Here is a 21,338-nt window from a genome sequence, read left to right on the forward strand (position 1 = left end):
ACCCTTGGTCCAACTCCAGTCCCTTTACCAGATCATGGCACTCAGTGCCACGGCCAAGCTCAGCTGAAAAACCTCCAGGGATGGGGAATCCACCCCCTCTCTGGGCAGCCCATTCCAATCCCTGAGCACTCTCTCTGCAAAGAAGTTTTTTCTGCTCTCCAACTTCAATTTCCCCTGGCAGAGCTTGAGTCCATCGTGCCCCCTTGTCCTATTGCTGAGTGCCTGGGAGAAGAGACCAACCCCCACCTGGCCAGAACTTCCCTTCAGGCAGTTCCAGACAGTGCTGAGGTCACCTCTGAGCCTCCTCTTCTCCAGGCTGAACACCCCCAGCTCCCTCAGCCTCTCCCCACAGCACTTGTGCTCCAGTCCCTTCTCCAGCCTCGTTGCTCTTCTCAATTGGGTTGGAAAAGACCTCTGAGATCATCAACTCCAACCCTTGATCCAACTCCAGTCCCTTTACCAGATCATGGCACTCAGTGCCACGGCCAAGCTCAGTTAAAAACCTCCAGGGATGGGGAATCCACCCCCTCTCTGGGCAGCCCATTCCAATCCCTGAGCACTCTCTCTGCAAAGAAGTTTTTTCTGCTCTCCAACTTCAATTTCCCCTGGCAGAGCTTGAGCCCATCGTGCCCCCTTGTCCTAGTGCTGAGTGCCTGGGAGAAGAGACCTGGCTAGAACTTCCCTTGAATTCCATTCAAGCAGTGCTTTAGAGGCTGGATTTTGGGGATCTGGAGCTCTGTCCAAACACCCCTGGAGAGGCAGAGCAGCTGCCAGAGCTGTCCAACAACCCGAGTGCAGCTGAGCCCTGTGACAGCCATCAGTGGCACAGACACTCCAGAGCCCCTTTCCAACCAGCTCTCCTGGCTGCTTTAATTGCTGTTTGTCTTTAAACAGGCCTGAGCATGTGCCCAGCTCCATTTGTTACAGTTTGACAGGGCAGAATGGGCATTTCAGGGCATTAATGGGTGTTATTTATTGCTTGTGTTTATTCTGGGCTCTGGGTGGTGGTATCTCTGGGCTTGTAAGGGATTTGTTTGCTGTTCAATTTGTTTGAGTGGTTTATAATGATTTCTCTCCTCCATACCAGTTCCAGAAGCAAAAGAAAATGATCCCAACAGCTCTGCAAAATGCTCTGTGTCTCCTTCAAATGTCAGAGTAACAGTGACAGCCTGCAATTATTTACTGCCCCTGTTTATAACACACGTCCTTTCACTTTCCTTGGGCTTAGGTCATTTCATAAAGACTCCAATTTCTTAGCAAAACTTAATTTGGGGAAGTACAATAAAAGAGGACCCTGCAAATGCTCAGGAGTTGTTGAGCTTCTTTCTTTCACTGGGTCCCCAAAGGGTTTCTTTGGCCCAAACTGTTTGACACTTACAAAGGATTGATTTAACACAGTAAAGATGCAGCAAATTGAAAGAAATGCCACGTGGCTTCAAAGACCCGAGGGAAGGAGGGTACAGTGGGACATTATGGGGACTCACACCATCAGAGTTTGGGACTGGAGAGGCCTCCAAGCAAGGAGAGAAGTCCTGATGGAGAGTTCAGTGGAAAAGGGGAAACAGCCACAAGAGCTCTGAAACCTTTTCGGGCAGGTCCAATAGCACAGGACGGTGGCACAGACTGTGAAACTGAGAGAAAATACACAAACTAATGGAACCAGCACCAGCCAACTCACAGGTTTGGGGCCAGAAGGGGTTACCAGCCCCTCCTGAGTGACACAAACACTGTCCCCTACAAGGCAAGTGTTTGGTGTCACCCAATTGTGGCCTTGCAGGACTGGAAGGGAGACACAAGAAGATGGAGAGAGACTTGGAACAAGGGATGGAAAGACAGGAAAGGGGGAATGGCTTCAAACTGCCAGAGGGCAGGGTTGGATGGCACTCAGCAATAGGACAAGGGGGCACGATGGGCTCAAGCTCTGCCAGGGGAAATTGAAGTTGGAGAGCAGAAAAAAATTCTTTGCAGAGAGAGTGCTCAGGCATTGAAATGGGCTGCCCAGAGAGGGGGTGGATTCCCCATCCCTGGAGGTTTTTCAGCTGAGCTTGGCCGTGGCACTGAGTGCCATGATCTGGTAAAGGGACTGGAGTTGGCCCAAGGGTTGGAGTTGATGATCTCGGAGGTCTTTTCCAACCCAACTGAGAAGAGCAACGAGGCTGGAGAAGGGACTGGATGTGGCACTGAGTCTCCTCTTAAACACCTCCAGGGACAGAGAATCCAACATGTCTTGATCCAACTCCACTGTGATCACCAGCCCAGGGCACTCAGTGCCCTGGGCTGGTGATCACAGTGGGGTTGGATCAAGGGTTGATGATCTCCGAGGTCTCTTCCAACCCAACTGAGAAGAGAAGAGCAACGAGGCTGGAGAAGGGACTGGAGCACAAGTGCTGTGGGGAGAGGCTGAGGGAGCTGGGGGTGTTCAGCCTGGAGAAGAGGAGGCTCAGAGGTGACCTCAGCACTGTCTGGAACTGCCTGAAGGGAAGTTCTGGCCAGGTGGGGGTTGGTCTCTTCTCCCAGGTACTCAGCAATAGGACAAGGGGGCACGATGGGCTCAAGCTCTGCCAGGGGAAAATTGAAGTTGGAGATCAGGAAAAACTTCTTTGCAGAGAGAGTGCTCAGGGATTGGAATGGGCTGCCCAGAGAGGGGGTGGATTCCCCATCCCTGGAGGTTTTTCAGCTGAGCTTGGCCGTGGCACTGAGTGCCATGATCTGGTAAAGGGACTGGAGCTGGACCAAGGGTTGGACTTGATGATCTTGGAGGGCTTTTCCAACCCAACCCATTCTATGATTCTGTGGTTGGGAAGGAATTCCTGGCTGGGAGGGTGGGCAGGCCCTGGCACAGGTGCCCAGAGAAGCTGTGGCTGCCCCAGCCCTGGGAGTGTCCAAGGCCAGGTTGGAAAGGGCTTGGAGCAGCCTGGGCTGGTGGGAGGTGTCCCTGGGTGGTATTGAAGGTCCTTCCAACAAAGCCTTGGGGGACTCCATGATCATTCCTGTGTTGACCCAACTGGTATTTAACTGATGGTTTCCATGTCCTCACACTTTTCATGTCCAGTTCTGGTCCAAACCACAAGTGTGATGGAGGGCAGTGACAGCCCTGGATGGGAATTGGTGGCACAGACATTATTTCCAGGCTCCAACTGCTTTCTTTCTTCTTGTTTATTTTTCCCCAGTTCCCTATGGAGCTGTTCCACCAAACTTCCCCTTAGGCCAACCTTATGATAAACAGACTTTTAGAAAATTTGTCTACTCTACACTCACTCAAAACATGAAAGAATTAATTTTGGCTTAATCATAACTTGTCCTTTTGTAAAAAGAAAAGGATCTGTCTCTGCTGACACTGAACATAAATGTTTCTCTTTAAAAAAAAACTGTCCATGATTTAAAAATAATCAGAAACCTTCAAAACCAAATTACCCTGAAAAAAAACGAGCCACACTAAACCAACAGACATATTTTTATGTCCACAGGCAGGGTCAGCCCAGCAATGCATTACAAGATGACCTATCCTTGATTTATCTAGCAGAATATTCAGAGACTAATTAAAAATAAGCTCTAGAGATTAATTATGGAGAATAAATCTAGCCATAATTATTGATGAGGGTAAAAAAAACCTAAATAATTCAGATAAAATCAAGTAACGGAGCTTGTTCTTAACTGCAGCAAGATGGTGAAGATAAAAGTGGAAAAGTTGCACAACAAAATAAACTGAATTTTGTCCAAATTCGTTGTATTATATTACAGTCATCTGGTAGTGATTATGAGCCAGTGAGGTCTGTTCTATACAGAGGGGATGGAAATAGCCTTCAAATATGAAACAAATTAGCACCAACTGGGCTCTAAACGAGTGTTTGATGTATGAGAGAAGCAAATGGAACCCTCAGGATGCTTTCTGGACCAGCTGCCTGAGCCAAGCCTGGTCCCCATTTCCAAGGGGTCCCAGTGAGCTGTGACACAAGTGGGACACAAACAGCCCCACAATCCCAGCCTGGGACACTTCCAGAGGGTCCTGGATCCTGCAGGGACACAGAGCAGGGAGAGGGGCCCAGTAATGACACCAGCTCTGTCCTCCCTGAGCCTGGACCAGCTGGGAGGAGAGGGGGAAATGCCAAACAAGGACAAAACCTACTGCACCACATTGGAATGGACAGAATGTGTGGAATCCTGGAATGGTTTGGGTGGGGAGGACCTGAATAGCTGATCCAGCCCTGTCCAACCTGGCTTGGACACTCCCGGGGCAGCCACAGTTTCTCTGGGCACCTGTGCCAGGGCCTGCCCACCCTCCCAGCCAGGAATTCCTTTCCAAGACCCCATCCAGCCCTGCCCTCTGGCAGTGGGAAGCCATTCCCTGTGTCCTGTCTTTCCAAGCCCTTGTAAATAGCCTTTCTCCATCTTTCTTGTATCTCCTTGAGGTCTTTGAAAGCCACAATTGGGTCACCCTGAAGCATCTCCTCTCCAGGCTGGACAATCCCAGCTCTCCCAGCCTTTGCTCCATCCCTCCATCCCTCCAGAGCTGCTCCATCCTCTGATCCCTTTGTGCCTCCTCTGGACCCCTCCAAGGGGTCGGATCACTCCCTTCAGCTCCTTTTGTCCAGATCTCTCCCACTGCAGAGCTTCATTTTGCTGCCACCCAGGATTCTGACCCAGCCTGCCTTGAGGAGGATGCATTTCCAGCTTTTAAGGGTTAAAAAAGAATCAGGGCTTAAAATAAATACCGTCTCTAAACGCTGTGGAAGCAGCAAAAAAGCTGTGCTTGTCCGTGTTTACAAACATCCTCCCGGACCTGTTCAGCATCGGAGCTTTTGTTTTGCCTGAGTCAAAATGTTTGGTAAATTCGGAGTCAGGTTGGATCGACAGCAAATCAGAGCAGCACAATCTCTGCAGAAACCCAGGGAATTGCCAGGGAATCCCTGCTGTGGGATCCGGGGTCCCTGCCCTGGTGACACCAACCGTCCCCTCGCTGTCACTGCCCCTCCGTGCCCTGGGAGGAAGGAACAGCCGGTCACTGCCCGAGGGTGACCCGGAGAGCAGGAAAAGGAGGAGAACACAGGGAAAGGGAAGTGCATGGGAAGTCAGGGATGGGTCAGCGTTCAGGGCTCAGCTCTGAGCACTCAGGGACTTGCAGGTTTTTCCAGCAGGAGTGACCAAGCTGGATGTACAACATTTTACCTCTTTGAAGCTTCTCCTCCCATCTAAGCCTCTGAACTCCCACCAGACCTAAAGCAGCAAAGCTGAGAGTGAACACCCCGTGTGGGGAGGGTTTCACTCCTTCCCGGCAGCAGCTGCAGCTCCCGGGAGCGGGAGGAGCTGCTCCCTCTCAGCCCTGAGCTGCTCCCACCACACCCTGGCTGCATCCTGCGCAGAGCTTTGCTCACGGGTGAGCGCTGCTCATCCTCGGCTCCAACTCTGCTCCATCTCTGCTCCTCCTCTGCTCCATCTCTGCTCCTCCTCTGCTCCTCCTCTGCTCCATCTCTGTTCCACCTCTGTTCCACCTCTGCTCCACCTCTGCTCCATCTCTGCTCCTCCTCTGCTCCATCTCTGTTCCATCTCTGCTCCTCCTCTGCTTCATCTCTGCTCCATCTCTGCTCCATCTCTGCTCCTCCTCTGCTCCTCCTCTGCTCCTCCTCTGCTCCATCTCTGCTCCTCCTCTGCTCCACCTCTGCTCCATCTCTGCTCCATCTCTGTTCCATCTCTGCTCCTCCTCTGCTCCTCCTCTGCTCCACCTCTGCTCCATCTCTGCTCCATCTCTGCTCCATCTCTGCTCCACCTCTGCTTCATCTCTGCTCCATCTCTGCTCCTCCTCTGCTCCTCCTCTGCTCCATCTCTGCTCCATCTCTGCTCCATCTCTGCTCCACCTCTGCTTCATCTCTGCTCCATCTCTGCTCCTCCTCTGCTCCACCTCTGCTCCATCTCTGCTCCATCTCTGCTCCATCTCTGCTCCACCTCTGCTTCATCTCTGCTCCTCCTCTGCTCCTCCTCTACTCCATCTCTGCTCCATCTCTGCTCCATCTCTGCTCCTCCTCTGCTCCATCTCTGCTCCCCCTCTGCTCCTCCTCTGCTCCACCTCTGCTCCCTCCCTGTTCCATCTCTCCTCCATTTCTCCTCCACCTCTGCTCCCCCTCTGTTCCATCTCTCCTCCATTTCTCCTCCATTTCTCCTCCATCTCTGCTCCCCCTCTGCTCCATCTCTCCTCCATCTCTCCTCCATCTCTGCTCCATCTCTGCTCCCCCTCTGATCCCTCTCTGTTCCATCTCTCCTCCATTTCTCCTCCTCCTCTGCTCCACCTCTTCTCTCTCTCCTCCATCCCCCTCTCCTGCTCCTCTCCCAGGAAATCCTCAGTGCTCCTCCTCATCCAGGCTGCAGCTGCAGGGCATGGAGTGACCATCAGGAAGGGACTGGCACTGCCCAACCCCCCCCAGTGCCAGCTGGGGGGAATCACCCTTTGGGTTGCACTTTAAAGGGACTATTGGAGCTGTCATCACAGCGAGGAGAAATGAGGAAGGGCTGGAACTTGGTTTCTTCCAGCTAAACAGAAAATATCAAGCATGGCAATGTCCCAGTGAGGGAAAAATCAGCCTGTTCCCTCTCCTAAATCCTGCACCAGGCAGGGACACCTTCCACTCATCCAGGGTGCTCCAGGCCCCAGCCAGTCTGGCCTGTGTGATACACGGATGTGAAGATACAAACTCTTAATTACAGAATATATTTCAGGAAAGAAAACCATAACAAACCACCAACAAAACCAGGGCAATTTTTTGAGCTGTGAGGCACAGAAACCAGTGCAATAAAGAATGATATTATACCTCTATTGCAATAATTGTAATAATGTAAAAATTGGAGTAATTTCCCTCACTGAGGAAAGCCTCAGAAATGCTGAATTTCGAGTTCTGTGAAAAAGCATTACAGTAATAAAAAGAGACTTAAAGCTCCACAGGAGACAGTTTGAGCCTTTAACCAGAGTTCTGATTCATTCTTTGAGGCCCCAGCCCAGAAATCTGCCCCAATCCACATCCAGAAGCACAAAAACAGGTTCCCAGCTGCTCGGTGGTAACAGAGCAGGTCATTAAAGCCCAGCATTTTTAACACAGGAAGTGTTGCAGTCCTTTACATTTTACCACCTTGAGTCTCTCCAGAAGAGATGCTTCCAGCACTAACAAGGCAACAAGCCCACTCCTATCCCAAAAATCATCTTAAGGGAATCTGGCTGCTGTCTCAGTTCATTTTCCTCATGTTAGAAGAGGTCTGACCACACTGGTTCCAAAGAGCTTCACTCAGTGAGATTTATTTGAGGGAGGAGTGTTTCCCTCTGCTCCTGGAGCAGGGTTTGGAATATTTCAGCTCTATCCTGGGCAAAGCACGTCTGGGGCTGAAGGAGCCTCTGTAATTTTGGGAAGTGTTGAGTTGTTGTAAAGCTGAGAAGGAGCTAACTGTGCTTTTCCTGGTAATTACCTGTATTTGCTCTGATCTGAGTCATTCTGATGAACTCCTGGTAGGAGCAGCAGCCTGGGCTGGAACCCCCACTCCCCTCAGAAACCCCTGCCTGCCCTGGGACCCCCCAGAGACCCCCAGAAACCCCTGCCTGCCCTGGGACCCCCACTCCCCTCAGAAACCCCTGCCTGCCCTGGGACCCCCAGAGACCCCCAGAAACCCCTGCCTGCCCTGGGACCCCCACTCCCCTCAGAAACCCCTGCCTGCCCTGGGACCACCAGTACCCCCAGAAACCCCTGCCTGCCCTGGGATCCCCAGTACCCTCAGAAACCCCTGCCTGCCCTGGGACCACCAGTACCCCCAGAAACCCCTGCCTGCCCTGGGACCCCCCAGAGACCCCCAGAAACCCCTGCCTGCCCTGGGACCCCCAGAGACCCCCAGAAGTCCCTGCCTGCCCTGGGACCCCCAGTACCCTCAGAAATCCCTGCCTGTGCTGGGACCCCCAGAGATCCTCAACATCCCCAGCTCCCCTCAGACAACTCCTGGTTCCCCTCAGAATCCCCAGCTCCCATTGGACAACCCCCAGTCACCCTCAACTCTCCCTTGTCTCCCCTCAGACCCCCTGACACCCCTCAGACCCCCTGACACCCCTCAAACCTCCCTGGCACCGCTCAGGTCCCTCATGCCCTCTGACTCCACAGGTGCCCCTCGAGTCCTGGCACTCCTTAAGCCCCCTGGTCTCCCCTCAGAACCTTTGGTTGCCCTCAAACCCCCCAGCTCCTCTCAGAACCTCCAGTGCCCACCAGACCCCCCCCCAAAACCCCCTCAGACCATCCCCAGCCCCTTTCAGGTGCCCTGGTCTCCCCTCAGAACCTCCAGTGCCCATCAGACCCCCCCAAACCCCCTCAGACCCTCCCCAGCCCCTCTCAGCTGCCCTGGTCTCCCCTCAGCCCCCTCTCCCCACCCTCACATCCCCTGGCACCCCTCATGTCCCTCACTCTGCCCCGGTGCCCTCGAGTCTTGGCGCCCCTCAAGCCCCCTTGTCTCCCCTCGGACAACCTCCAGCCCCTCTCCAGCCCCCCCTCGGAGCCGCTGGTTCCCCCCAGCCCCCCCAGCCCCTCCGCCCCACTGCCCTTCCCCGCCCCGGCAGGTGGGAGGGCAGAGGGGAGGGCAGAGCGGCGGGGACCGGGCTGTGCCCGCGGGGCGGCCCCGCTATTAGAACGGGCGGCGTGCGGGGCTCCAGTGCCGCTCACCCCGCTCCGCACCCCGCACCCCGCACCGCATCCTGCACCTCACCCCGCACCACATCCCGCATCTCATCCCGCAGCGCACCATGCCGGGGCTCCGCACCTCACCGGGGCTCCGCACCATGCCGGGGCTCCGCACCGCGCCGTCCCTCTCCCTCCAGCTGCTGCTGCTGCTGCTGCTGGTCCCCACTGCCCGCCCCGCGGGGCCGGGAACCAGCCGGGAGGAGCTGCAGCCCGGGACAAACTGGGAGCTCCAGGAGCCCCATCCCGGGACCAGCCGGGAATTCCAGCCCGGGAGCCGCCTTGAGTTCCAGGGGTTCAATCCCAGGAGCCGCCCGCAGTTCCAGGAGTTCTATCCCGGGAACCGCCGGGAGGTCCATCCCGGGACGAGCCGGGAGCTGCCCCCCGGGAGCCGCCGTGCCGCGGCCGCAGCCAGGGCGGCTCTGCAGTACCGCAACTTCCAGGCGGGATCGCCCTCGGGGCTGCGGGCGCTGGGGCAGGTCCGCAAGGCCACGGTGAAGGTAAGGGGGCAGCGCGGGGTTGAAAGCGGCGCTGGGGAATGGGCGAGGAACGGTAATTATTATATTATTGTTTTTCTATTATTGTTGTTAGACATAACTGAGGTTAGCGCGGCCCCGCGCGGCGCACCGGCGTCCTCCCGCTCCTCTCGGGGGCCGCTGTCCCGCTGCCTGTCCCCTCAGAGGGCACCTGGTGCCCCCCTCAGGGGCTGCTGTCCCACCATCCCATCCTCAGGGACACCCTGGTTTCCCCCCAGGACCACTGTCCCACCATCCCATCCTCAGGGACACCCGGGTGCCCTCACAGCACCGCTGTCCTCTCACCCCTTCCTCGGGGACATCCACGACCCCTCAGAGGCTGCTGTCCCACGATCTCTTCCTCAGGTGGCACCTGGCACCCATCAGGGGCTGCTCTCCCACCAACCTTTTCTTCCAGGACACTCAGGTCCCTTCCAGAACCACTGTCCCACCCTCCCATCCTCAGGGACACTCAGGTCCCCTCCAGGACCACTGTCCCACCACCCCATCCTCAGGGACCCCCAGATCCCCTCAGGGCACCACGGTCCATTTGCCGCTTCCTCAGGGGCATCCAGATCCCCTCAGGGCACTGCTGTTCTCACACCCCTATCTCAGGGACACCCATGTCCCCTCAGAGGCTGATGTCCCACCAACCTTTTCTTCAGGGACACTCGGGTCCCCTTCAGGGCCACTGTCCCACCATCCCATCCTCGGGGACATCTGGGTCCCCTCCAGGACCATTGTCCCACCAACCTTTTCTTCAGGGACCCCCAGGTCCCCTCAGGAGCTGCTGTCCCACCATCCCGTTCTCAGGGACCCCCAGGTCCCCTCAGGAGCTGCTGTCCCACCATCCCGTTCTCAGGGACCCCCAGGTCCCCTCAGGAGCTGCTGTCCCACCGCCCCTTCCTCAGACCAAGAGCTTCCTCTAAAAGCAATGCAGTTCCCATCAGAAAACTTGCCTTTATCTCCCAAAAAGCGCATCCAGTCGAGGTGACAGGAGGGGGCAGGAGTGCCAGGGAGGAGCAGCCGCAGGGGCAGAGCCAGCCCGTCCTGGAGAGCCTGTCGGGATGCTGGGGAGGTGCCCGGGGAGGTGCCCGGCCCCTGTGCCCCTCGGTGAGCTCACACCGTGCCACGCAGCCCTCTCCTCCTCCAGCTCTGGTTTGTTGTTCACACCTTTCTCAGTTTCTGAAAGTAACAGCTCAGGCACAAGTGCTGGGGAATGTTTGTCCCGGGCTGTGGATCCTGGGGGAAAGCACAACCTTCCTGGAATGCCGAGGGGATGGGAGTGAGAGACAGCCCTGTGGTCCTGCTGCGGGGCAGCTCCCTGAGCTGCTTCCTTTGCATTCCCGGGCTGGGGAGCCACATGCAGCCCTGGATTCCACTGGATCCTTTCCCTGGCTCTGGAGATCCCACACCACTTGTCCTTCAGCATCTTCACAGCCTGTGCCATCCAGCCCCTCGCTCCCAAAACTGGGAATAACACAGTGTAGTGTCACATCTTCCCTTTCAGGGAAGAAATTCTGAACCAGCCTAAAAAGTTTAGGATGTGCTGTTGCAGCCCTTAAAACACCAAACCAGCCCCTCATATCCCACATATCCCACCTGGCAGTGGCTCCAGAACAATCTGAAGCCTGTCTGAGTTGCACACAATATTTAAGAGATCAAAATAATTCCCAAACTAATCCAACAAACCCCAAAACACCGTGTGAAAACTCACACTTTGGTGAAATGCAAGGCTGGAGACAGTGTTAGCCCTGCCTGGGAATCCTGCTATGGATTTATCTGGAACCATCCCCTTCAGCTGACTCTCTGTTCTCATCCTCACTCCCAAATGGGTCATTCCATAGAATTTAGGAGGTGCTGAGCTCGTGGGACGTTCTGTTTTCCCAGGAAACTTCTGCAGACACCCCTGACAGGAACCTCCTGTGTTATCTTATACTTCTCTCCAAGCAGACAAGTGCTCCTTCTGTGCTTCCTGGGCAGTTTCCATACGGACATGGGGCAGTATTTACATATATAAACACTCCAGCCTGGCTGAAGGACAACTGGCAGCTCTGCAGTTCCCTGGGACAGAGATCCCAGTAGGGAGAGATTGGTGCAAATCCCCTTCCCAGCTGAATGTTTGGGTTACTTTGGGTTGTGGGGAGGGAAAGGGACCTTAAAATAGGAAGGAAATTAGTTGGTTTGTTATAGAGAAGTGAAATTCCTCCTTATTTCCCCCCAGCTCTGGATGAAGAGCTCAGTGCAGTTTATTTCCCCTTTTTTTTTGGCACACTCTGTGAAAACAAGGAGAGAAAAGCCCCAAACGTGGTCACTTCCTTCTTTCCTGTCCTCCACTGGGAAAAAATGAAAAGAATTTCCTGGAAGGAATGAGCTGAATTAGGTGAAGGGAAGGGACAGAAATGTTGGGGTTTGGGGCTTCTTTGGTTTATCTGCATTTTAACAATTTTTTTCTAAGACGGCAAATTTCCTACTGGTTACTCTATCCCTGGATCTACTAAAACCAGGATAATTTCATCATGGAATTTAATAATGAGCATTGTAATTTAAAACTACCATTATCAGCCCACTCGAGCTGGTCAAAGTGTGGTAATTGGAAACAGGACTGGAGACAGTCCCTGGGCTGTTGATGGGAAGGATCTTTCAGGTTCAGGTAAATGAGACTTCAGGGCTTTTCTCTCCTGGCAAGAACCCCCAGCAGAGATGCCAAACACGGAATAATTCCTGCCTGGCTTGTTGCTTGTTGTTGTCCCTTTGTTCTTCTTAAGTGAGGCTCCTGTAGGAAACTGCAGCTCATGGAATTGCTGACAGCTGCACTTTAAAACACACTTTTGATAAGAAAAGGCTTTGTTTGTGCCAGCTGAAGATCCCAGAGTTCAGCAGGGAGGCTTTTCCCATCCCAAAAAATCATAATTTGGGAATAGGGGAGAGAAGTGTAAAGGTTCAACCAGGTAATCTCATGGATAAGCTGCAAAATTTACTTAAGTTGGGCCAGAAAATCCCATTTTCAGGTGGATATTTCTCTTCACACCCTCACCTGGACCCCAACAGTGCAATGCCAACCTCTGCTCCCAATATTTGAAGTCAATTAAAACATTTTGCTTCTTTCCAACAATCAGACACCTCCTTAGGGTGGGAAAGGCAGAACCTGTGGCAGGGACAGCTCTCCCTGCTCTGCACAGTGCCAGGCCTTCAATTCCTAAAAACCTGGCTGGGAACTGGAACCAGGAGGAAATTCTGGTGGGAAACACGGGGGAGAAGAGATGGAAACGTGCAGTGAGAGAGGGATGTCCCTTTCCATGGCAGAGAGAGGGAGGGCAGTGTGGACTGAGTGTAAGGTGATTGTAGACTGACTGCAAACTGATGGTAAACTGATTGTAAACTGATTGTAAACTGATTGCAAAGTGATTGTAAAGTGTCTGCAAACTGATTGTAAAGTGAGTGTAAAGTGATTGCAAACTGATTGTAGACTGATTGTAAAGTGTCTGCAAACTGATTGCAAAGTGATTGCAAAGTGATTGCAAATTGATTGCAAACTGTTTGTAAAGTGATTGCAAAGTGATTGCAAATTGATTGCAAACTGATTGTAAAGTGATTGTAGACTGATTGCAAACTGATTGCAAAGTGATTGTAAAGTGATTGCAAAGTGATTGTAGACTGATTGCAAACTGATTGTAAAGTGATTGTAAAGTGATTGCAAAGTGATTGTAGACTGATTGCAAACTGATTGTAAAGTGATTGTAGACTGATTGCAAACTGATTGTAAAGTGATTGTAAAGTGTCTGCAAACTGATTGTAGACTGATTGTAGACTGATTGCAAACTGATTGCAAACTGATTTCAAACTGATTGCAAAGTGATTGTAGACTGATTGCAAAGTGATTGTAAACTGAATGTAAACTGATTGCAAACTGATTGCAAACTAATTACAAACTGATTGCAAACTGATTGCAAAGTGATTGTAAAATGATGGTAAACTGAATGTAAACTGATTGCAAACTGTTTGTAAAGTGATTGCAAAGTGATTGCAAAGTGATTGTAGACTGATTGCAAAGTGATTGCAAAGTGATTGCAAAGTGATTGCAAATTGATTGCAAAGTGATTGCAAACTGATTGCAAAGTGATTGCAAAGTGATTGCAAAGTGATTGCAAAGTGCCTCCCTCCCCTGGCACTGCGGGGAAGCTGCTCTGGAGGTGCCACTTTGGCCTCCACAGCCCTAAAAATCTGCCATAAAAGCTGCAAGGATTTGGAGCCCGGAAATCAAACAAGCCCATGGCCCAGATAGTCAGTGGAAAACTGAATTACTCACTTGTTTTCCTCTCTTTTGGCCACTTCCATCTTTGGCTGCTCTCAGGAGTCCCCGAGCTCTGAGGAGCTCAGGCTCTGGGATGGTTTGCAGATGACGGTGGGAAATCAGTTGGGAAGAAAAGGGATTTTTTTTCTTCGAAACTACAAATACTTCTGTAAATTTCTGATTGTTTCATGGCAAAAGGACCTGCCCCCTGGTGAGCCCCAAGGAGCCCACCCAGCTGGATCTGTTTGAGCTGTGCAGCACCACTGAAAGCCTTCTAGGCTGCAGCAGTACAGAAGCAGCACCTGCCAGCAGCCCTGTGGTGGAGCTGGTGCACATGAACAGAGAATATCTGCTCCAAATATATATATATTTTAAAAATATCTGCTTCAAAAGCACAGAATTATTTTATTCTTTTCAAGTTCTGACTATTTCAGGTTCTCTCATCTGCAGTGACGACCCAAAAATGAATAATTCTGGGTCAGTGTGCTTAAAAATACCCAAATTTGATCAAATTAGGGATGTCATAAACCATTGCAATGACACCTCTTGTGAAGCTTTAATTAAAAACTTCGAGTCAACTGCAGTGATTATTGTGAGGGATTGGGCCCCTCTCTCATGTGATTTCATTTGATTCCTGATCCTTTGGCATTTCAGAGTCTTTACCCTTGTGCTGTGCTGAGTGTCCCCTCATGTCACATCCTCTGGCAGGACAATATTTAGGACAATATTTTGGGCAACACACAAAGAGGGGCAGGAGAAGGGGAGGATGAGGAGGGGAAGAAGAAAGGAATGAAAAAAGTCTGAGCTCATCCTGTTCCTCCCCCCCCTTCATGGTGGGATGTGGCTCCAGCTCCACACTGGACTTGCCTCATCCTAAACCTTCAGGAGGGGGTTCTGTGGGAGTAAAACAAGTGAGAAAAGCAATTTATCTTCTTACCTGCAGTTCCCAACTCTGTGGAGGTGCTGCAGGTGGGTGGGGGTGGAACTTTGCCACCCTCGTGCTGCTCCTGGGGGGAAAGGGGTGGGCACTGAGGGGCAGAGAGACACAGACAGTGTTTGCTGAGGGTCCTGCCCTGCCCCAGTGCCCCTCCTGCCCAGCTGGAGAGCCTGGAATTCACACCCCAGGGAGAACAAGCCCTGAGAGATCCAGACAGTTCAGAATGAACCCAAAGCTGGCAGGAAAATAAAAGCCTGCCTATGAAATAAAGAGCAGATAATGCAAATACTTGTTGCTGGGCTCTGCTCTTGCACAACTGGCTGAGGTAATGCCAGAGAAATGAGGATTTTTCATGGCCAGCTTTAAAAGGCAGTTTCTGTTTCAGCCTGCTTGGACCTGAGACAGAAGATCCCACACCAAAAGGGCCATTTGTTTACTGAAATCCTCAAGTTAAAAGAGCCCCAGATCCAGGAAAATGACACATTTCCAAGGTGTGCATTTCTAAGGCTTTTCTGGTGTTTTGCCCTCCCAGCAAGGAGAGTTCTTTTCTTTTTCCTCAACAAGCAGAATCTCAGATAATGGAGGGAGATCCTTCAGGGCTGGTATTTCCAGGGCAAACCAGAGCAAAACAGATCAGAATCTTGCAGTGATTCTGTCTTTTTCCAGTCCCAAACGACCCAAAGCTTAGACATGAAATAATCCCATGCAATTCCTGTTCAGCTGTGACTCAAAGGATTGGATTCATTTGGATATCCAAGGGCACTCTGACAGTCTGGGCAGAAAATCCTCCTTGGGCCCTGAACACTCCTTTCTAATTTTACTGTTTGTAAAGTTACTCTGCATCAGTCTGTGCCCTGAAGAACTTCCAGCTGGATGCTCCTCTTGCCTGGCTCTGTGAGAAAGGCTCTACAGCCCCCCTGGATGCACAGGGGGTTTATTGGCACAGCACACAGGGCTTTAGTCCCACCCAAGGGACTGGAGCACAAGTGCTGTGGGGAGAGGCTGAGGGAGCTGGGGGTGTTCAGCCTGGAGAAGAGGAGGCTCAGAGGTGACCTCAGCACTGCCTGGAACTGCCTGAAGGGAAGTTCTGGCCAGGTGGGGGTTGGTCTCTTCTCCCAGGCACTCAGCAATAGGACAAGGGGGCACGATGGGCTCAAGCTCTGCCAGGGGAAATTGAAGTTGGAGAGCAGAAAATAATTCTTTACAGAGAGAGTGCTCAGGGATTGGAATGGGCTGCCCAGAGAGGGGGTGGATTCCCCATCCCTGGAGGGTTTTCAACTGAGATTGGCCGTGGCACTGAGTGCCATGATCTGGTAAAGGGACTGGAGTTGGCCCAAGGGTTGGACTTGATGATCTCAGAGGTCTTTTCCAACCCAATCCATTCTATGATTCTGTGATTCTGCGGATGTGGCACTGAGTGAGAATCCACCATGCCTTGATCCAACCCCACTGTGATCACCAGAATCCACCATGCCTTGATCCAACCCTACTGTGATCACCAGAATCCACCATGCCTTGATCCAACCCTACTGTGATCACCAGAATCCACCATGCCTTGATCTAACCCTACTGTGATCACCAGCCCAGGGCACTCTGTGATCACTCTGTGCCCTGGGCTGGTAATCACAGTAGGGTTGGACCAAGGGTTGGACTTGCTGATCTTGGAGGTCTTTTCCAACCCAATCCATTCTATGATTCTGTGATGCTGACCCTCCTCTCTTCCAGGACATCCCAGACCTTGGCCACAAGTACTACCTGCAGTTCAGCACAGAGGACTACAGGACTGGGGTGAGTCTGTGAGTCCCTCCTGCCCTTGGGCAGTAAATGAACTCCAGCAGCTCCAAAACAGGGACATTCATGAGCTCAGCGAATGGTTCTTTCCCATTGGAAAGACCTTTGTGCCTGTCTGGCAGGTGCTTTGCTCTGAGGAGCACCTGAGTGCCCATCAGCCCTCAGTCCTGAAGGACTTCAAGTCACATCAGGCTGAGTGGAAGCTCCCAGTGGGCTGAGCTCAGTGCCATGGGCAGCGTGTCCTCATTCCCCCCTGTGTTCCTCCTGCTGTCACACCCCAGGGTGGGATAACGAGTGGCCAGCAGAGTGTTCTGTTGGGTGACAGCCCCTGCAGTCACTGCCACAGCTGCCACCAGCCCTTTTACTGCCCTCTCCCTTCACACACATTGTGTGCAACTCAAATTATTTTCAGGACTTGATATGAAGCATTAATTATTTTTGTGTCAAGGCTGAAGTATCATACAATGAAAATCCCTGTTATCAATTAATGGTAATTCTTAGAACTCTCAAACATATTTCCAAGATGACTTAGTGCATTAACTAAAAACCTCTGTTAAGTCCCTTTGGCCTTGTGGTTTCAAACCATTTACTTTTCTGGGGAAAAAATTATATCCTTCTTTGTCCTGACCCTTGAACAGCTTCATACAAAGAATGAGTTGCTGGGAACTAAACTCTTGATTAAAGGTAACAGTTTTAAATCCTCCCTTGCCAGGAAGATGCTGGGAGCTGCCTGGCCACGGTGCTGTATCCAAAGAAAAAGTCTCCTCCTGTTGTCACCATCAAGTGCTCACACACCAAAGACCAGAATGAAATCCAGGAAGAGGACAACAGACTCTACCAAAGGATTAGGCACCAAACCAAACCAATAACTGGGAGCAACATTCCAGGTACACTCCTCCAAATAATCAGCTGTGTCTTGTTTTGTCTCAGAGCACTCTGAAGAACACAAGCAAACACACATGCATTGGAAGGAGGAGACACATCTGTTCACAGCAGCACCCTGAAACCAGAGTGCAGCCAAAACCATTCCAGGGATTCTTTGGGAGGACAAACCCCCACTGCATGTAACACTGGCAGTCTTGGGAAGGTGGTTTGGGTTTAAGGGCAAGTCCACACCTTTTTAAATTCAAGTAAATGCAGAATGTCCTCCAGGAATAACAAGTGCCCTAAGCCAGACACCTCCCCAGCTGGGGCTGGAAATTCACTGGGCAGGAACAACAGGACTTTTCCATGCTGGAAACATTCCACCTTTTCCTCCCAGCTAGGTAAGGAGTTCCATTATCATGGATTTTGGGGTTTGCACCCCATTGTGGGGCCCCTGTGTGTCTTTTGGCAGGGCTGCAATGGGACTGCAGGTTTAGCACCACTCTCCTCCCTCTTCCCTGTGACACGTTGGAGGGAAGAGTCTCATCCCGGGACCAGTGCTGTGCCAGGCCAAAGTGCTCTGTGCTTCCTCCCTTTTCAGCTGAACAGCCAGAATGACTATTTGTCCTGTTTCTGTGTGCCCTGCAGACAGCCATGGCAACATCGAGCCTGCCCTGGAGCCAGCCTGGGCTCTGGCTGTCGCTGGCAGCAGCTCCATCATGTGGGAAAAGTCAACTGAGGACCTGGGATACTTCCTGGCCCAAGTGAAGTCGGTGAAGCAGTGGGTGAGTGGGCAGAGGCAGCACAGAACACACCAGCTCTCACTGCTCCAACACCCCCCAGACCCCAGGGCCTTCCCATCACCACCATCTCCACCTCTGGGGCACTTGGTCCAGGGGTTGGTGGGAAAATTTTACTCATCTGGGCAAAATGTGGCTTTCCTTGTTGCATGAGTGGCTTCTGCAGGACCTGCAGTTCCTCAGCCCCACAGCAAGTCACTCCTCACACCCTCTGACCCCTGGCCATGCTCATACCTGGCAAAGCTGCCTGGCTGGGAACAGCTCCCACAGCCCCACACACCCAGCAGCAGCTCCCAAAGCTCTGTGTCCCTCAGCCAGCCCTGATCCACAGGCAGGATCCAGCACGGGATTCTCAGAAGGAGGGATTAACAGGCAATATTCTCCATTTACCTGAGGGTTAAGCTCAGTCATCAGCACCTGGGCCAGCCAGCCTGGAGTCCAGGCAGAGACAGCTGGGCTGGAGACCCACAGAGCAGTCAGTGCCTTCAGGGATTCCAGGCAGGAAAGCTCCCAATTCCATCTCTCCATGATGGAAATCCATGTGCCTGCAGGCAGCAAGCACAGCCCCCGAGCCCTGAGCAAGGCCAGGCAAACCAGAGCACACCCTGAGCTTGTGCTCCTGATAACTCTCTGCTTTCCCATGCCCAGATGAGGAGAGATGATTTCATCGAGTTTGACTACACTGTCCTGCTGCACGAGATGCCCACACAGGTGAGGACCCCCCGTGTAACCCCCCTTTGCCCGGGAGCCGGGCAGTGCCCAGGCAGTGGGATCAGCTCTTCCCAACCCTCTCCAGGAGATGCTTTCGTGCCACCTGCGCCTCACGTGGCTGCCCGGGCGCCCTCTGAAGGTGAAACACTTCTGTGGCTCCGGGAGCCGCGGGCCCGAGGATGGCTCCGGGATGGGATCGGGCTCGGGATCGGCTGCCAGGCTGGCAGAGGAGCGGGCAGCCAATTTCTGAGCTCCGGCTCCGGGAGGAACCCCGGTGCTGGCAGAGGAAGGGGCAGCCAATTTCTGAGCTCCGGCTCCGGGAGGAACCCCCGAGCTGGCAGAGGAAGGGGCAGCCAATTTCTGAGCTCCGGCTCCGGGAGGAACCCCCGTGCTGGCAGAGGAAGGGGCAGCCAATTTCTGAGCTCCGGCTCCGGGAGGAACCCCCGTGCTGGCAGAGCTGGAATCGCCTCCCACCCAGGCAGTGCATCGGGATGTTCTCACTGCTCTGTGCCAAAATCAGTGCCTGTCACTTCTCAATCTGCAAGTCTCAAGTTCTGCCTCCAAACTTTGCTACCAGATGTGTAACAGGTGAACACACCCGAGTTGATTTCATGTCACTAATTAACTGAATGTAGAGTTTGTAAACAAAGTTAATATATTTGGATAAAAATCTGAGGACACTTAATCTGTCGCTGAGAAATATCTGCCTACTGATTGTTTGGGTCCTTTGGGGATGGAATCACACTGATTTTTAACTCACACCTCCAATAAACCAAATACCATCACTCAGGGCTGGGGCTGGGAGTTCTTTCACTGCTCTTGGACCCCAAATTTCCACCTTCTCTGCCAGCTCCAACCAACCAGACCTGCAGAGCCAGGAGGGCTCTTTATGGGTGGATTTCCACGTTTGGGGTTGGCAGGACACCCACAAAAGAGCAATTCCTTTAATTCTTGCCCTGTCCTGTTCCCATCTAAACACCACAAGGTTGTGGGTTTGTCCTTTCTCCAGCTGGATTCCCAGAAGATCCACCACCATCTCACCTGTGCTCTCTGAGATTGTGCCCAAGTGCCCCAAATGCATCTTTTTTTCCTCTATTTGCCAATTCCTGGCAGGACAGATTAAATCCTTACCAAGAACATCACCTTCCTGAGGAAAACAGGGGCTGGGATAGCTGTCCTCTGGAATTTGGGGTGGTTCCACCATCCTTGAGCTGTACTCAGTAACAAGCATTCCAGGACCTCACATGGCAGTTTTCCCTGGATGTATTAAATCCCATTTTCCAGCTGAAGCTTCTTTCTCTCAGCACAAACCAGGCATCCCAATAAATTCAGGGAAGCAACATCCCACATCTTCCTGCTGATGTTTTTGTGCTGGTAGAACATTTCTCATCATCAAAGGCGTGAAATCAGAGCTTAGAATTTCAACACTTCTTTAGGAAGCTGGTGATTAAAGTATTTTTTTGGAATTAAAACAAGTAGACAGGACAGATTTTGCACTTTAGGGCTCTACTTTAGTTTCCTTACCTTGTTTTTGCCACTGCTCTGCAGACCTGGAGCAGAGGATCAGGCCCTTCTGCCTCACCAGGTTGGTGTAATTCCAACTACTCCCAAACAACACCAACTTGCAGCAGTTAAAAAACTCCACAGACCTTCTGGACAAGTAGCAAAGCCGTTGGAATTCCAAGGCAAAGTTGCCCCCAGCTACTTTTAGCCCAAGATTTCAGCCTAAAACCTAAAATCATACAGCAAAATTCTTGGGGTTTTGGTTTTTTCCAGTTGTGGAGAACCAGCCCATGTGGCAGCACCCACGAGCCAGGAACTCCCATCAGCATAAATACAACCCATGAATATAAACACAATGACAACCACCCCATTCCTTTCCTGTTTTCACTCTGCTTTCATCAGACAGGGCTGAATGTTGGTAAAAGGTTGCTGAAGAAAATCTCCCAGTGTCTGACAACCTGCAGGGCTCTTCTGGAAATGAATTCCAGCTGAGCATCTGATAACAGGGAGCTGTGGGTGGAGGGAAATCAGGATTTGTCCCAGGGCAGCACCAATGGATACCCCACACCTGAGGCCCTCAGCACCTCCATGCCCTGGCAAAGCTGTTCCCAAAGTCAAATAAACCCTTGCCCTGTCTGCCCACGAGGGCTCAGTTCAACCCTGGCTGCTGCACTTCTGTCTGTCTGGGAAGCAGCAACCCCTCCTGTGCCAGGAATGCTGCTGGATTTGAACTGGAACTTCATCCCTGTTTACTGGAAGTCTGCAAAAACACTGCTCAGCTCAGGAGGTCAGGGAGGGAGAGAGCAAATTCAGCGTGGACCTTCTGGGAGTAATTAAAAACACAGAATTTGGGGAATGTCTACTCTTTCCCATGCAGGGTCCTTGTTTTGTCCCTGCAATGGGCCAGCAGGATTTAGCCCACTGGTTCCATCAGCTGTGACACAGCCCTGGGATTGGGAGAACCTGGGAAAAGGAATCTTTGGGTTGGTTCCTAAGAAAGAGCAAAAGCCAAGCCCATACAAGGGACCCACATCACCAAACCCATACAAGGGACCCACATCACCAAACCCACACAAGGGACCCACATCACCAAACCCACACAAGGGACCCACATCACCAAACCCATACAAGGGATCCACATCACCAAACCCATACAAGGGATCCACATCAGCAATTCCATGCTGTTCCCAGCTTTGGGAAGAGCCAACTCCTACTGACGTTCCTGCCCAC

At 52.2% G+C, this 21,338-nt stretch overlaps 1 protein-coding gene across 1 annotated transcript; it reads left to right on the forward strand.

The window, feature by feature from the left end:
- The first annotated feature begins 8,619 nt into the window (after positions 1-8,619).
- On the forward strand, positions 8,620-19,394 carry LOC139677085 (ovocalyxin-32-like). Its single transcript, XM_071566687.1, has 6 exons — positions 8,620-9,193; positions 16,165-16,227; positions 16,943-17,117; positions 17,743-17,879; positions 18,543-18,605; positions 18,691-19,394. The coding sequence occupies exons 1-6, from the start codon at positions 8,759-8,761 to the stop codon at positions 18,853-18,855; spliced, it is 1,038 nt and encodes a 345-aa protein (XP_071422788.1). The 5' UTR covers positions 8,620-8,758; the 3' UTR covers positions 18,856-19,394.
- The last annotated feature ends 1,944 nt before the right edge of the window (positions 19,395-21,338 follow it).

Source organism: Pithys albifrons, chromosome 11 (genome assembly GCF_047495875.1).
Source record: "Pithys albifrons albifrons isolate INPA30051 chromosome 11, PitAlb_v1, whole genome shotgun sequence".
Lineage (NCBI taxonomy): Eukaryota > Metazoa > Chordata > Aves > Passeriformes > Thamnophilidae > Pithys > Pithys albifrons.

Coding starts and splice junctions, on each gene's coding strand:
- LOC139677085 (XM_071566687.1), top strand. CDS start 8,759: ATGCCGGGGCTCCGCACCTCACCGGGGCTCCGCACCATGCCGGGGCTC. Junction 16,228..16,942: donor CAGAGGACTACAGGACTGGG/GTGAGTCTGTGA, acceptor CTCCCTTGCCAG/GAAGATGCTGGGAGCTGCCT. Junction 17,118..17,742: donor AACTGGGAGCAACATTCCAG/GTACACTCCTCC, acceptor TGTGCCCTGCAG/ACAGCCATGGCAACATCGAG.